The sequence below is a fragment of the Felis catus genome, chromosome E2, assembly GCF_018350175.1.
Source record: "Felis catus isolate Fca126 chromosome E2, F.catus_Fca126_mat1.0, whole genome shotgun sequence".
In the NCBI taxonomy this organism is placed as follows: Eukaryota; Metazoa; Chordata; class Mammalia; order Carnivora; family Felidae; genus Felis; species Felis catus.
This window is the reverse complement of record NC_058382.1, coordinates 16,960,892-16,975,386: the sequence shown is the minus strand read 5'-3', so window position 1 is coordinate 16,975,386 and position 14,495 is coordinate 16,960,892. Positions and strand designations below refer to the sequence as shown.

At 35.2% G+C, this 14,495-nt stretch overlaps 1 protein-coding gene across 4 annotated transcripts in view; it reads left to right on the top strand.

Moving 5' to 3' along the window:
• ZNF566 (zinc finger protein 566) overlaps positions 1–14,198 on the top strand; it is a 30,287-nt gene extending 16,089 nt beyond the window's left edge. For 2 of the 4 annotated variants that reach the window (XM_045045514.1, XM_045045513.1), the window contains exons 3-5: positions 1,333–1,459; positions 1,746–1,844; positions 12,154–14,198. In XM_045045514.1, the coding sequence (XP_044901449.1) occupies positions 1,333–1,459; positions 1,746–1,844; positions 12,154–13,178 (1,251 nt within the window). In that variant the 3' untranslated portion in view covers positions 13,179–14,198. The remainder of the gene's footprint in view (positions 1–1,332; positions 1,460–1,745; positions 1,845–12,153) is intronic. The other 2 variants (XM_045045516.1, XM_045045515.1) reach the window with 2 other exon arrangements.
• The last annotated feature ends 297 nt before the right edge of the window (positions 14,199–14,495 follow it).

Here is a 14,495-nt window from a genome sequence, read left to right as displayed (position 1 = left end):
ACAAATTTAATTTTCTAAGATAAAATATTTTTTAAAGTCATTTTACACATTTTGCAAGTAAAGTAGTGCTATTCTAATCTTGCCCCATCACCCACTCCCAAAAGGTGATTGCCCTCAACTGTCTTGAATATGGTTTAATTGCTATCTTTTGGTGAATCAATTTTACTCTCTTGACTTACTACAAAGTGGAAGGGACATTGTATATTCTTGTATCGCACCCTTCATTTTCTCTGATAGTTATTAATCATATTACAATTTTTTTGTCAAATCAGTAGTGTACACAATATTATGACTGCAAATATTGCTTACTGATGAGCCAGCTCATAGCTCCATTCTATTATAGCCTTTCATTTTTCCTGCGGTTAATTGCTTTTTCTCCCCCCATTTCCTTCATTGTCCATTTTTTCCATCTGATCAAACACATTAATTCGTTTTGAGTACGGAGACTACCATCTCCATTCCCTTTTTCACCCTGCTCCCACCTGGTCCTGTTACTCTCTAGACTACTGCATAGTTTTCCCAAGACTTCCATTTTTGTGGTTTTCCTGAGATTTTCCTTCACTGTTCTCCTGTGTTAATTCACCTATTTCTTGAATACTACGTCTTGTTCTTTTCTGGTTTACTTCCTTCTTTTTGGTGGAGCACATCTTCTGGTACTTTCCTAAGAAATTATGAGGTCCTTTTATGTCTAGAAATGTCTTTTTTCAACCCTCACAACAGAATGATAGTTTAGTTATGGAATGTAGGTGAGAATTTCTTTTCTCTATCAGCATATTGAAGAATTATTCTTACCATTTCTTGTTTTTAGTAGTGTTCTTGAAAACCTCATTGCCTCTCTGATTCTTGATGTCTTTTATATGATCTGCTCTCCTCTGGATGGTTTTAATGTCTTCTCTTTATCCCTTATTCTGAAATTTTACTCTTAGCTACTTGGGAAAAGAAGAGAAAGAAAGAGGCTCACATGTGTTGGTGACTTACTGTATGGCAAGTAGAGAAAAAAGGCTTATATGTACTGAATGGCAAGGATTATGCTAGCCATTTGTATATACTATTTCACTTAATTGTGATGCCCCTCTTAGCTGGATTTTGTACCTTCCTAATTTTGTCTGGGGGAAACAGAATAAACATGGGAACACAAGATTCAGTCCTGCTTATTTGTTTACGGTCCTCCACTTGCGTCCGAAACATCCAGCCCCACTCTATATGCTTGCTATTTTTCACTTCTCCCTTTATTCTTTTCTTCTCTCTTTCCTTCACCAAAAACAAAACAAAAACAAAAATATAAAACATTTCTTTTTATTAATCAAGTCATATACATGGTTGTTGTTCCAGGAGTCAGTGATGTTCAGTGATGTGTCCATAGACTTCTCTCAGGAGGAGTGGGAATGCCTGAATGATGATCAGAAAGATTTATACAGAGATGTGATGTTGGAGAACTACAGCCACCTGGTTTCAATGGGTAAGGACGTCTGTCCATAATCAGATTCTGCCATCAGAAGCTCTATTTTCTCCCATGTGAAATACCTGCCTTTCAAGTAGGTATTTCTACATCCTGTTCTTAGAAGAATGTTTTTAATATTGTAGTGTTAGAACAAAGAAGCTACACTGAGTTATGGGGGAGTTTCAAGTCCTATGTTGTTTCATAAATCTGATATACCTTTCTTTGACCTTTTCTTAATGAAGGGACTGAATTTGAATACTGGTATATTCTCATCGTAAACTTATCTCCTTACTTCTTTTATAAGCAGGACATTCTGTTTCTAAACCAGATGTGATCTCCTTTTTGGAGCAGGGGAAGGAGCCCTGGTTGGTTGACAGAGACCTAACAAGAGACCAGTGGCCAGGTAAGTGAAGCTCGTCAGGTAATTACTCAGTTGGTCATTGGAGAGACTGCACCTTTGAGGTGCTCTCTGGGAATCTCCCCTTAGGCCTATTGTACAAAAGTAAGCCTTTCAGCATGAACTTTCAAATGACCTTACCTTTTCCTCTTACTTAACACACTCTACCTGCTTTTCTTCGCTTACACTTCTTTCCATTTCCTCTTGTAATTGCCCAATTCTAACCAGCCAGTGCCCTCCTCTACGCTTTCTAATGATATTCCTTTCTATCCATATTTTGGATCTATTTTCTTATCACTTTCTCATCCTCTTTAGTATTTAGTCTTAAAGAAGCATCACTGTCTCCTGACATTTTTTTTTTTTTTTTTTTTTTTTTTTTTTTTACATTGCCAAAGGCTTATTTTCTTTAGGGTGTTTTAGATGAAGTAGCTCATACAGTCATTGATTCATTCATACTTAGAACAAACATTTACTGATTTTTGAATGTGTGAGGTACTCTCAGAGGTACTGCAGAGATTAAAAAAAGGAATAAGCAATTTCAGAATTTATAGCTTAATAGGAGTACTAGAACACACCTATATATATAGCTTCTATAAAGTAGAACCATCATAAAAGAGGTTAAAATAGGGAGCTCAGAAAAAATGAGGGCTAAGGATATAGAAGAGAAGTTGATCCACACAGATACTATATCCACATAGATACATGAGTGTGCATGTCGTTAACTTTAGATAGAATGTTGGAAATAAAGGCTCTGTACCTCCATTGAGAACTTAAAGCTAGCAAAGATAAACAAAACTTGATATGAACAAGTTAAAACAGGACAGCACATTGATTCATTCAGTATATGTTTATTGAGTACCTGTTGTATGCCCAGCACTATTCTTAACACTGATATTACAGCAGTGAACAGAACATGCAAAATCTCTATTCCTAGAGCTTACCTTCTAGTGCTGAGAGAGATATAAAAATAAATGAATATATAAGTCATGTAACAGTGCTAATAAGAAAAACAAAGTAGAGGAAGAGCGTAGAGGATACTATCTTCTATGATGGGGTAAGACTAACTTTTCCAGTTAAGTGACATTTGGACAGAAACGTGAAGAAGTACAACAGTAAATCATTGTATGTGGTTAGTGGAAGGAAGAACATTACAGAGGGTGGAAGCCAAACATTCCAGGGCCCTGAAGCAAGTGTGCATTGGCTGTGTTCAGGGAGCAGGAGCCAGGAGGCCAGTGCTTTATCTTATCCTGGTTGGTCAAGTATTTTCAAATAAACCGGAGATTTGATGTCATTTCACCTTTGCATAATCTCAATTTGTAGTTGTAAAAAATATGGACATTTTTTTCCCTTACACAGTTTTAATGCCATTATCATCTCTAATGAATTTTACAATTTCTTGGTATACTGGATTGTTTTCATGTCATTATAGTGAGTACTAGTGAGAGTGGACATTTTCATCTTAATGGTGCTCTTTAACTTGTTCACTACTAAATTTTGCCCTTTTTACCTATTACTATCCTTATTTTTTCAAATTTTATGGACTTTATGTAATAAGAATATCTATGTACCCATTTCCAGAAGGTGCTTTTACTTTTTAATTTTAATTTGCATTGGTGTCTTTAATGTGTATGTTGTAATGTGTTTGTAGTCAGCTCCTTAAATGATTATTGTGATGAATTTTATAAATTTTTGTTGTTTTTTAGTTTTCTGCGATTTGTTTTATACCATTTAAATCCATTTTTAGTTTCTTTTTCAATAAAGTATAAATTAAGAGTCCAAATCCATTAACCTCCCTCCCCCCTACACGCACGCACACACACAATTTAGCACCCTTTCATCATTTAGCTTACTTCATCTTTGTTTTATCTGCCTGTTCAATAACAAGTTCTGATTTATGTTAGTTTGTATGTCAGCTTCTTTTTCTTGTATCTGTCTGTCTACTTATGCCTACAGAGATAGATATGCCTAGCAGAAGTTAATATATTATCATTCTTTTTATTGGAAATTATTAAAATTATGTAACAAACTGCAGGTGGACATTTAAACAGTTATGAAATGAACTTTCATGTAACCATTACCCAGGTAAAAAACTACAACACTACCAGCACAGATCTCTTTGTGTCCCCAAAATCTTTGTGTCCTTTCATAGTTTTACTAAGAGTGCCATCCACAATATATAGTTTAGTTTTAGTTGGGTGTGAATTTTATAGACATGTAATCATACTATAATATGTATTATTTTATTCCTTGCCTTTTTTTTTAATGTTTATTTATTTTTGAGAGACAGAGAGAAACACTGTAAGCAGGGGAGGGCCAGAGAGAGAGGGAGACACAGAATCTGAAGCAGGCTCCAGGCTCTGAGCTGTAAGCACAGACCCCGATGCAGGGCTCGAACTCACAAACCACAAGATCATGACCTCAGCCGAAGTCGGGTGCTTAACCGACTGAGCCACCCAGGTGCCCCTAATTGCTCTTACTTTTATAAAAAGTCCTGATCTCTGATGAGAGAACTCTCCACCCTTTCCTTCAGAAGTGCTTGGTTTTACTTTGTCTTCCATATGAATTAAAAAATTTACATTAAGTAAAGTTTCATTAAAAATGTCTTTTTCAACATCCATCCATGAATAAAACTCTCAACAAAGTGGGTATATAGGGGAATGTACCTCAGCGTAATAAAGTCCATATATGTAAGCCTACAGCTAACATACTCAACTGAAAGCTTTTCTTCTAAGATCAGGAATAAGACAAGGATGCCTACTCTCACCACTTATTAAACAGTACTAGAAGCCTTAGAATAATTAGACAAGAAAAAGAAAGAAAAGGCATCTAAATTAGAAAGGAAGAAATAAAACCATCTATGTTTGCAGATGACATGATATTATATATACAAAACTTTAAAGACTCCACTAAAAACTATTAAAATTAATAAATGAATTCAGTGAAGGTCCAGGATACAAAATCAATATATAAAAATCAGTTGCAGGGACACCTGAGTGTTTCAGTCTGTTAAGCATCTGATTCTGGATTTTGGCTCAGGTCATGATCTCACAATTCGTGGAATCGAGCCACATGTTGGACTCTGGGCTGACAGCACGGAGCTCGGTTGGAATTATCTTACTCTCTCTCTGCCCCTGTCCCACTTGCGAGCTCTAGCTCTAAATAAATAAATAAATAAATAAACAAACAAACAAACAAACAAACGGCTGCATTTCTATACACTAACAATGAACATTCAGAAGAGAAATTGAGAAAATCCCTTTTACAATTGCATCAAAAAGAATAAAATACCTAGGAATAAATTTAGCCAATGAGGTGAAAGACCTGTACACTGAAAACTATAAGACATTGATGAAAGAAATGGAAAAAACACAAATAAATAGACACTACCCAAAGCAAGTTACAGATTCGATGCAATCCCTATCAAAATTCCAGTGGTGCCTTTTATAGAAATAGAACAATCATAAAATTGTCTGGAACCATGAAAGACGCAAATAGCCAAAACAGTCTTGGAGGCATCACACTTCCTGATTTCAAACTATATTAAAAGGTATCAAAATCAAAACAGTATGGTATTGGCATAAAAACGAATGCATCAATCAATGGAACAAAATAGCCCAGAATTAAACCCACACATATATGGTTAATTAATTTTTAACAACGAATCCAAGAATATACAGTGGGGAAAAGACAGTCTCTTCAATAAATGGTTTTGGGAAAACTGGACAGCCACATATGAAAGAATGAAACTGGACCACTATCTTACATCATGTACAAAAATCAGCCCAAAATGGATTAAGGACCTGAACATAAATAAGACTTGAAACCACAAAATTCCTAGAAGAAAATGTAGGCAGTAAGCTCTTAGATCCTTGGCAATTTTTTGGATTTGACAACAAAATAAAGACAGCAAAGGCAAAAATAAATGAGTGGGACTACATCAAACTCAAAATCTGCACAGCAAAGGAAATGGTCAACAAAATGAAAAGACAACCTACAGAATGGGAGAAAATGTATGCAAATCATATATCTGATAAGGAGGTAATATATAAAATATATATACAGAATCCATAAACTACATAGCAAAAATTCCAATTAAAATATAGAAGATATAAAAGAAATGGAAATTTTAGAACTAGAAAATATAGTGGCCAAAATTTTTAAAACTGCATAAGCTCAATAGAATGGAAATAACAGAAAAATTGGTGAATTTAAAGATGAGCCAAACTAGTTCACATAAATACCAGAATAAAGATCAAAAACTTAAAAAGAATCTATAGCTTCAGGGACATGTGAGACAACAGAGTTTTAACATTCATGTCCTTGAAGTCCCAGAAGGAGAAAGTTCAGGACTGGAAAAAGTATTTGAAGAAATAATGGCTTACCAAATTTGGTGAAAGATATATCAGTTCAAAAGGCTCAGCCACCCCAAACAAGATAAACACAAAGAGATCCATACCCAGACACATCATAATCAAATTGCTGCAAATGGATGACCAAACACGTAATGAAAGAACCACAGAAAAATAATGCATTACTTATAGGGAAACAATTATTTGAATGACTGGATTTCTCTCTTTGTAAACCATGGAGGCCAGAATAAAGTGGAATAAAATTTTATTGTGCTAAAAAACTGTTAACCCAGATTTACAAATCCAGCAAAAACCTACCAGGAATGAAGGTGAAATTAAGAAAGGCAATACTGTAAATGTAGATGGCAACTGAGACTCGCTTGAAGGTCCCTATGAGATATGACAGTGGTGGGAAGACTGGCTAATGAGACAATTTATATACCATGTTAGAGGGGTAAACACTAGTTAAGTCTAGGAGACAGCTGTCTGTGCCAATTCTGGCCCAGTGCTTCCACATAATGTGTTTCAAGGAAAGTCAGAAATCCAGATTTTCATATTAAATCTGATAGCTCAATGTTGATAACTAATTCAAAACTTTAGAAAATTTGTTGGGGGCAACATCAAACAAATATGTAAAATACAACCTGATTCATCAGATTTTTACTTCTGTGGAGTTTTTCTTTCTTTTCCTTTTTTTTTTTTTTTTTTTTTTTTACCTCAGAAATTCTACCAAGGTACATCTGGTTAAAACTCCTCATAAATTGTGCTCAACACAGAAGAGAACTTCTTTTTACTCAGAGGTTTCTTCAACCCTGGAAATTAGTTTTGTTGTTAGCTCTGCATCATCCCCAAGTTCTCCTTCCAGAACTCATATCTTACATTTATTTTATTGCCCATATAATTTTCCTTTCCTATGACTCCCACCACTTTTTTGTCACTTTTTCTATCTTTTCCCCTCTGAAAATTTTTTTTCATGAATTCTAGTTTTCATGATGATTGACTTTTCACTGTGGAATTTGAAGATTTAGTTTATACCTTTTTTCACCCTCCCAATATAATTATATCACAATTTTTAAAGTATTATTCAGCTTGCTTCATGACAATGAAATGGCTTTCATTTCTGAGCTCTGTAGTCACATTTCACTTCTTTCAGGACTTGTTCTTTTCTATGCAATTAATCCTTGTCTTAATTGAGAATTGCTGAGTTTTCTGAGTATCTCTTATTAATCTAACTCTCTTCAGACACATCAGGTAACTGGTTTATTTTTTAAGAGACATTTCTCCTCTAACCCTCTGTTCTGCCCCAGTTGAGACATACATAGCTATCATTTTAGAATTTCTCTTCATTATCATCCCATTGATTCCCTTTACCATGTTCCTTTGAATTTCTTTTGATTCTCTATGTGGATATCTTGGATACCTTTGTCTTGACTGTTGGATCTCTTTCCTTCCTCTTTCTTGGTTTATCCCTTTATTATTCTGACACACACCTTCCAAAAGCAACCAAGGAAAGTATGCAAGAAAAATAAATAGTGTATTTTGTGGGGCTGCCTGGCTGGCTCAGTTGGTGGAGCATGAAACTCTTGATCTCAGAGTTGTAAGTTGGAGCCCCACATTGGGTGTAGAGATAATTTTAAAAAATAAAATCTTTAAAAACAGAAGTGTATTTTCTGAATCCTTATATGTCTGAAAATGTTTCCCATTCACCCTTCAATTTCACTGATAGTTTGACTGGAGATGTAATTTTAGGTTGAAAAACTGAAATTCAAAGTTTTGAAGGCATCGCTCCACAGATTTTTAAAATCTAGCATCTAGTGTTGTTCAGAAATCCAAAACTCATTCAGGTTCTTAATTATTTTATGTGATCTATTTAATCTCTTTGGAAGCTTTTAGAATTTATCTTTATAATATGCTAATATTTCAAGTAGAGATAGCATGATGTTGATTTTATTCTTTCATTTGGGCACTCACTGAGACATTTCATTCTGGAAACAAAAATCTCTGAAATTTTCTTGTATTATTTTCTTGATTATTCTATGTTGTCTTCTCTATTCTCTGTGTTTCAAACTTTGAATGTTTGCTTTTTTTTTTTTTTAATGTTTATTTTGAGAGGGAGAGAGAGAGAGAGAGAGCTCCCACACGTTTGCTCAAGCCAGGAAGGGGAAGAGAAAGAGAAAGAGAATCCCAAGCAGGCTCTGCACTGCCAGGGCAGAGCCCAATGCAGGGCTTGAACCCACAAACAGTGAGATCATGACCTGAGCCTAAACCAAGAGTCAGACACTTAACCAACTGAGCCACCCTGATGCCCCTGTTCACTTTTTATTTCTAGTGTCTGGCACCATGTCTGACACATTTAATGGGCTCATTAACTTTTTTGAATGATTGAACACTCATAATTCAGATCTTAAATTTCTTGTCTTAGCTCTAGAATTATTTTTTTTCTATTTTTTATTTCTTATACTTTCTGTGAGAATTTATTAAGTTCTAATACTCATATTAATTTTTATAAAAGATTTTTCTTTCAATATTTTTTCTGACATTATTCTCTTATGAGATATGTATTATATATTTTTGGAAGCATTCTTCTTTTGAATTTTTCTCCATTGGTTGTCTTTCCTGAGTTTTTTTTTTTTCCTTTGTCCATTTTTTTTTTTAATTTTTTTTTTCAACGTTTATTTATTTTTGGGACAGAGAGAGACAGAGCATGAATGGGGGAGGGGCAGAGAGAGAGGGAGACACAGAATCGGAAACAGGCTCCAGGCTCTGAGCCATCAGCCCAGAGCCTGATGCGGGGCTCGAGCTCACAGACCGCGAGATCGTGACCTGGCTGAAGTCGGACGCTTAATCGACTGCGCCACCCAGGCGCCCCTCCTTTGTCCATTTTAATCTCTCATGTTTAAGATTTTCCTGAAACTACTAGTGATTTAAGGCTGTCTGCCCATATAAAACTGTGGTATTAAAAAGCTGATATGAGGGTGCCCGGGTGGTTCAGTCAGTTAAGCATCGGACTCTTGATTTCCTCTCAGGTCATGATCACACAGTTCATAGGCTTGAGCTGTGCATCAGGCTCCACTCTGACAGCACAGAGCCTGATTGGGATTCTCTCTCCCTCTCTCTGCCCTGCTTGCACACACTCTCTAAAAATAAAAACTTTTTTTTAAATTAAAATACGTATTTTTAAAAAGCTGGCTTGACCTCTCATTTGTGTCTGAAGAAGTGTATATTTATTGGTGGTAGTCACTGTAGAGTGATCTTCCTAGAACAGTTCGTTGGCTGATACCACCTATCAGATATTTTCTCTTGGACTGGTTTTCTCCAGAATTGAATCCTCTACTTTCTTTCTGGGAGTCAGTAAAATGAGCTTGACTGCCAGATTCTGAAAGTTTACTGAGTCGTATGTATCAGGTGTATGGGGTAGGTTTGAGATTCTGGAGTCTGTTTCATACAGATTTCAATTAATCTTAACTTTTTGCAGCCCCTCCTGCACCCTGCTTTCAAAGGTACCTGTTGATTGCAGTTCTTAGAAATAATGATTCTACAATAAGACTAATCTATAACCTGAGTTTCAGTGTGTTTATGGTTAACAAATTATTTGTTACCATTACATCTACGGTGGCTTCAAAAATTTTGTTGCTGCTCTTTCCTCTCCTATTCTTTGTGGAGTTTCTTCTTTCATTTAATCTCATCACTATCACTTTGGTGGGACTTCATGAAGGAACAGTAATAAATGCATATATTCACTGTGCTGTGTTTGAAAAGAGTGTGTCCTTCTAGAGGAATTTTTTAAGGAGTATACATTTAAATACTTGCTTATTGAGTCAGTTAATAAATATTTGTTGATCTTCCAGTATATACCAGATACTGTGCTTAGAGTTAGGTACACACTGATGAAGACTATGGACATTTCCTTTACAGAACTTAACACCTATTCAGTGAAAAAGATAGTAAGTGAAGCTAAGTCAATATATAATTACAAATTATGAAAATCCTGTTAAGGAGGACAACAGAGTGCTTAAAGTGTGACTACAAGGAGAGTATAATTTGGTCATGCAGCCAGGAAAGGCCTCAAAAAGTATGACCTTTAAGTGCAGATTTGGAAAATGGGCAATAGTTACCAAGGCCAAGAGTAAACAACAACAACAAAACCACCTACTAGACATAAGGAAAAGTACCTGGAAAGACTATTAAGAGGGACTAAAAGCTGAGAGCATTTGAAGAACTGCAAAATAGGGCCAGCATGGATGGAGCTTAGCAACCAAAAGGGAGCATAGCCTGAGATTTGTCTGAAGAGGCAGGCAGCAATTAGGTCATTCAGAGCTTTGTACACCTTGTTCAAGAGTTTGGCTTTTGTTGTAAGAGAACTGCCATTAAGGATGGATTCAAGATTGCCTACCTCAGGTGGGGAAACTAGATAAGAAAGACACTATCCTGATAGTTCAAAGAGATACGTGTATTAGATATTGAAGATAGGAGGAAGAGTGTTAAGATATATTTAGGAGCAAGATTAGGCAGTATTTGCTGAATAATTATATGAGAGAAAGAGAAAAAATGGTACTAGAATACTTTTCACTTTTTTGGCTTGAGATTTTCCCATAGTGTGGTCTTCAAAACACTGCACTTGCCTAATATCCCCATTTTAATATAGAAATTCGTTTGTATTATCTCTCAAATATTAAACATTTATGCCAAATACTTCTCACATATTATTTACAGTTCCCCCAATGATTATAAGAGTAGACAGAGAATTGAGGGCTAAGAAAAATGAACTACTTTGCCCAAGAAAACAAAGCTTGTAATTAGCTGTGTGTTCAAAAATTCACAACTGATTCTGGTAACTGATTTTTCAATAGCAGAACACTGCTTTTATATCCTCTACCTTCTCTTTAAACCTACAAATGCTCTTCCTGTCAGTTGGTCATCACTACTATAGTGTTTATGTTCTTTTTAAGTCCTTTCCTCTTTTCTCCTAAGATCAGCATCACAGAGTTCCAAGCCAAAAAGTGTTTTTATCAAACTCCAAACATATTCCATATTTAGCCACAAAAGAATCCTCACTGTCTGCCACTCATGCTAGATTTATTCATTCCTGCCATCTGGATTGCCACTCTCAATTTCCTTATTTGTTAAAGAGACCCTGGGTTTCCAGTTACAGAATTGAGGACAGTGCTGTCTAATAAAACTTTCAGTGATGATGTGGAATTGTTCTATGTCTGTTATTTCCAACACTAACCACAATTGGCTATTGAACACTGGAAATTACAGTGCTATTGAATTAAATTTGAATTTTTATATAATTTTAATTATGTTAAATTTAAATAGATACATATGCTCATGGATACTGTAATGGACAACATAGATCTAACTGGGAACTGGCAAACCATTTTCCTAAAAGGCCAGATAATAAATATCTTAAATTTATAGTCGATGTGGTCTCTGTTGCAACTACTCACTTCTGCCATTGTAGCTCAAAAGCACTCATAGACAATATGTAAACAAATAAGTGTAGCTATGTTCCAATAAAACTTTATTTATAAAAATTGTTATAGTGCTGCAGGCCATAGTTTGCCAACCCCTGGGAATGTTATCTTATACTCATTTAATCCTGATAATAACTCTATTAAGTAGGTAATCATTTCCCTTATTTTATAGTTCATGTTGTGGGGTGCTCTTACAGGTATGTGTGCATATGCTCTGAATTTTTGTATGTGTATTTATGATTAGAGTCATTTTTTTAACAAGGGAGATAAGACTAAGTTTTCTGTATGTTCAGCAAGCTCCCCTAAATAATTCTGATCAATAGCAATGTTTGGAAATCATTGGCTTACTTACTGCCCTCATCTTACTATATGATCTGTCCTTATTCTCATCTATTTTTTTTCAAGTTTGGTTTAATTCTCCCATTTTAACTGAAGTTTTATTTCTCCCAAACAAAAAATATGAGTGATTACTTTCATATTTTCTTTCAGTCCTGGAATCAAGATGTGAGACCAAGAAATTATTTCTGAAGAAGGAGATTTATGAAATAGAGTCAGCGCAGTGGGAGTTAATGGAAAGACTTACAAGACATGACCTTCAGTGCTCTAGTTTCAGAGATGATTGGGAATGTAATGGCCAGTTTGAGAAACAACATGGCTCTCAGGAGCGACACTTTGGTCAACTGATATTCACCCATGAAGGCATGCCTACATTCAGTCAGCATCCATCCTTTACATTACAGCAAATCATCAATAATAAAGAGAAATACTGTGGGACTAAGGAATATAGGAAAGCCTTTAGACATGACTCACAGCTTACTACACATCAAATAATTCATACCATTGAGAAGCCCTATGAATGTAAGGAATGTGGAAAAGCCTTTAGACATCCCTCAAGACTCAGTCATCATCAGAAAATTCATACTGGCAAGAAACCCTTTGAATGTAAGGAATGTGGGAAAACATTTATTTGTGGTTCAGACCTTACTCGACATCACAGAATTCACACTGGTGAGAAACCCTACGAATGTAAGGAATGTGGAAAGGCCTTTAGTAGTGGCTCAAACTTCACTCGACATCAGAGAATTCACACTGGTGAAAAGCCCTATGAATGTAAAGAATGTGGGAAGGCCTTTAGTAGTGGCTCAAACTTTACTCAACATCAAAGAATTCATACAGGGGAGAAACCCTATGAATGTAAGGAATGTGGCAATGCCTTTAGTCAGAGCTCACAACTTATCAAACATCAGAGAATTCATACAGGTGAGAAGCCCTATGAATGTAAGGAATGTGAAAAGGCTTTTCGTTCTGGTTCAGATCTTACTAGACATCAGAGAATTCATACTGGTGAGAAGCCCTATGAGTGTAAGATATGTGGGAAAGCCTATTCTCAGAGTTCACAACTTATTAGTCATCACAGAATTCATACTGGTGAGAAACCCTACGAATATAGAGAATGTGGGAAGACATTTAATTATGGCTCACAACTTATTCAGCATCAAAATTTGTACTGGTGATAAACCATAGAAGGTCTGAAATCTGTAGGAAGGCTTTTAATTACAGTTCAATTATTCAACATTAGAGAATTTGTCTTGATAATAATCCCTTTAAATAGAATAATGTAGAAACATCTTACTTGTTGACTCCAGCTTATTCAGCCTGAGAAAAATCATGTAGGAGAAACACTCTATGAGTAGAATATATTTTGGAAGTCCTTTAATAAAAGCTTATATTTCTTTTGACATCAGATAATTCAAGCTAGCAAATACTGAAAATCACAGCACTTTTGACACCTTTCTAACCTTATTTTAAACCTCAGAATTCATGATGAAATATAATCCTGACATTTTTGTTTTTTCCCCTAATTTGTCTATACTTGTTATATTCTTAATATTTTAACCCATCTTAAATTTATATGACTATAAAGTCCACCTGTTTCCATCACAGTTTGTAAAATACCTTTAATACCTGGAATAAGTGACCTCTTTATTCAAAGATGGCTTATTCTTTTTGTTATTTACAAAACTTCGGATTTCTTGTAAAAGCATTGATGAACAGCTTTCCACACAGTAAATAGAGATCCCTTCATAGCTTCTTGGTGTTTCCATATGTTGCTGTGATATCATTTTATCAAATTCCTACTGATAGACATTCCCCAGAGTTTCTGCCATTACACACAGTACCCTAATGGAAATTCTCCATAGGCATATCTTTATATCATGTATTTTAATTGCAGAAATAGTGCATGAACATATTTTCCTTTTAAAAGATTTAAACATTACAAATAAGGCAGATACACTCTTTGACTATCATCCTTGTATCCATTTCCCTTTCTGAAGGATAGTCATTATCTGTTTAGTATTTATGCTTCCTGACCATTTTTCTACGTTTTTATACATATTTGTCTCAGTGGAAACTAAAACGGGATAATGATAATACCTACCTCAAAATTTTGTGTGAGGATCAAATAAATTAAGATGCATAAAGTGCTTAGAATTCTGCCTGTCATATAATAAATATTCGCTGAATGTTGGTCATTATTTTATTCATCATTGCCATTAGTAGTATTTGCTGAAAAACAGTTTCTGCAGACCTTGCTGAACGTCAGGCAGGATATATAGTCAAAGAAAGACACAGGGTAATGAATTCAGAAAATTTTCCATCATCACTTCCTATGGAACATGAAATTATCCTAGGTGTTGATGGGGAAAGTAATGTGTGGAAAGGACTTTATTCAGACTAGCATCCTTTTTGCTACATCATGCAATACCTAATGTAAAAACAAGAATGTAGACAAACCATTTGCAACATGGATGAAAAATGAAAAAAGTGTG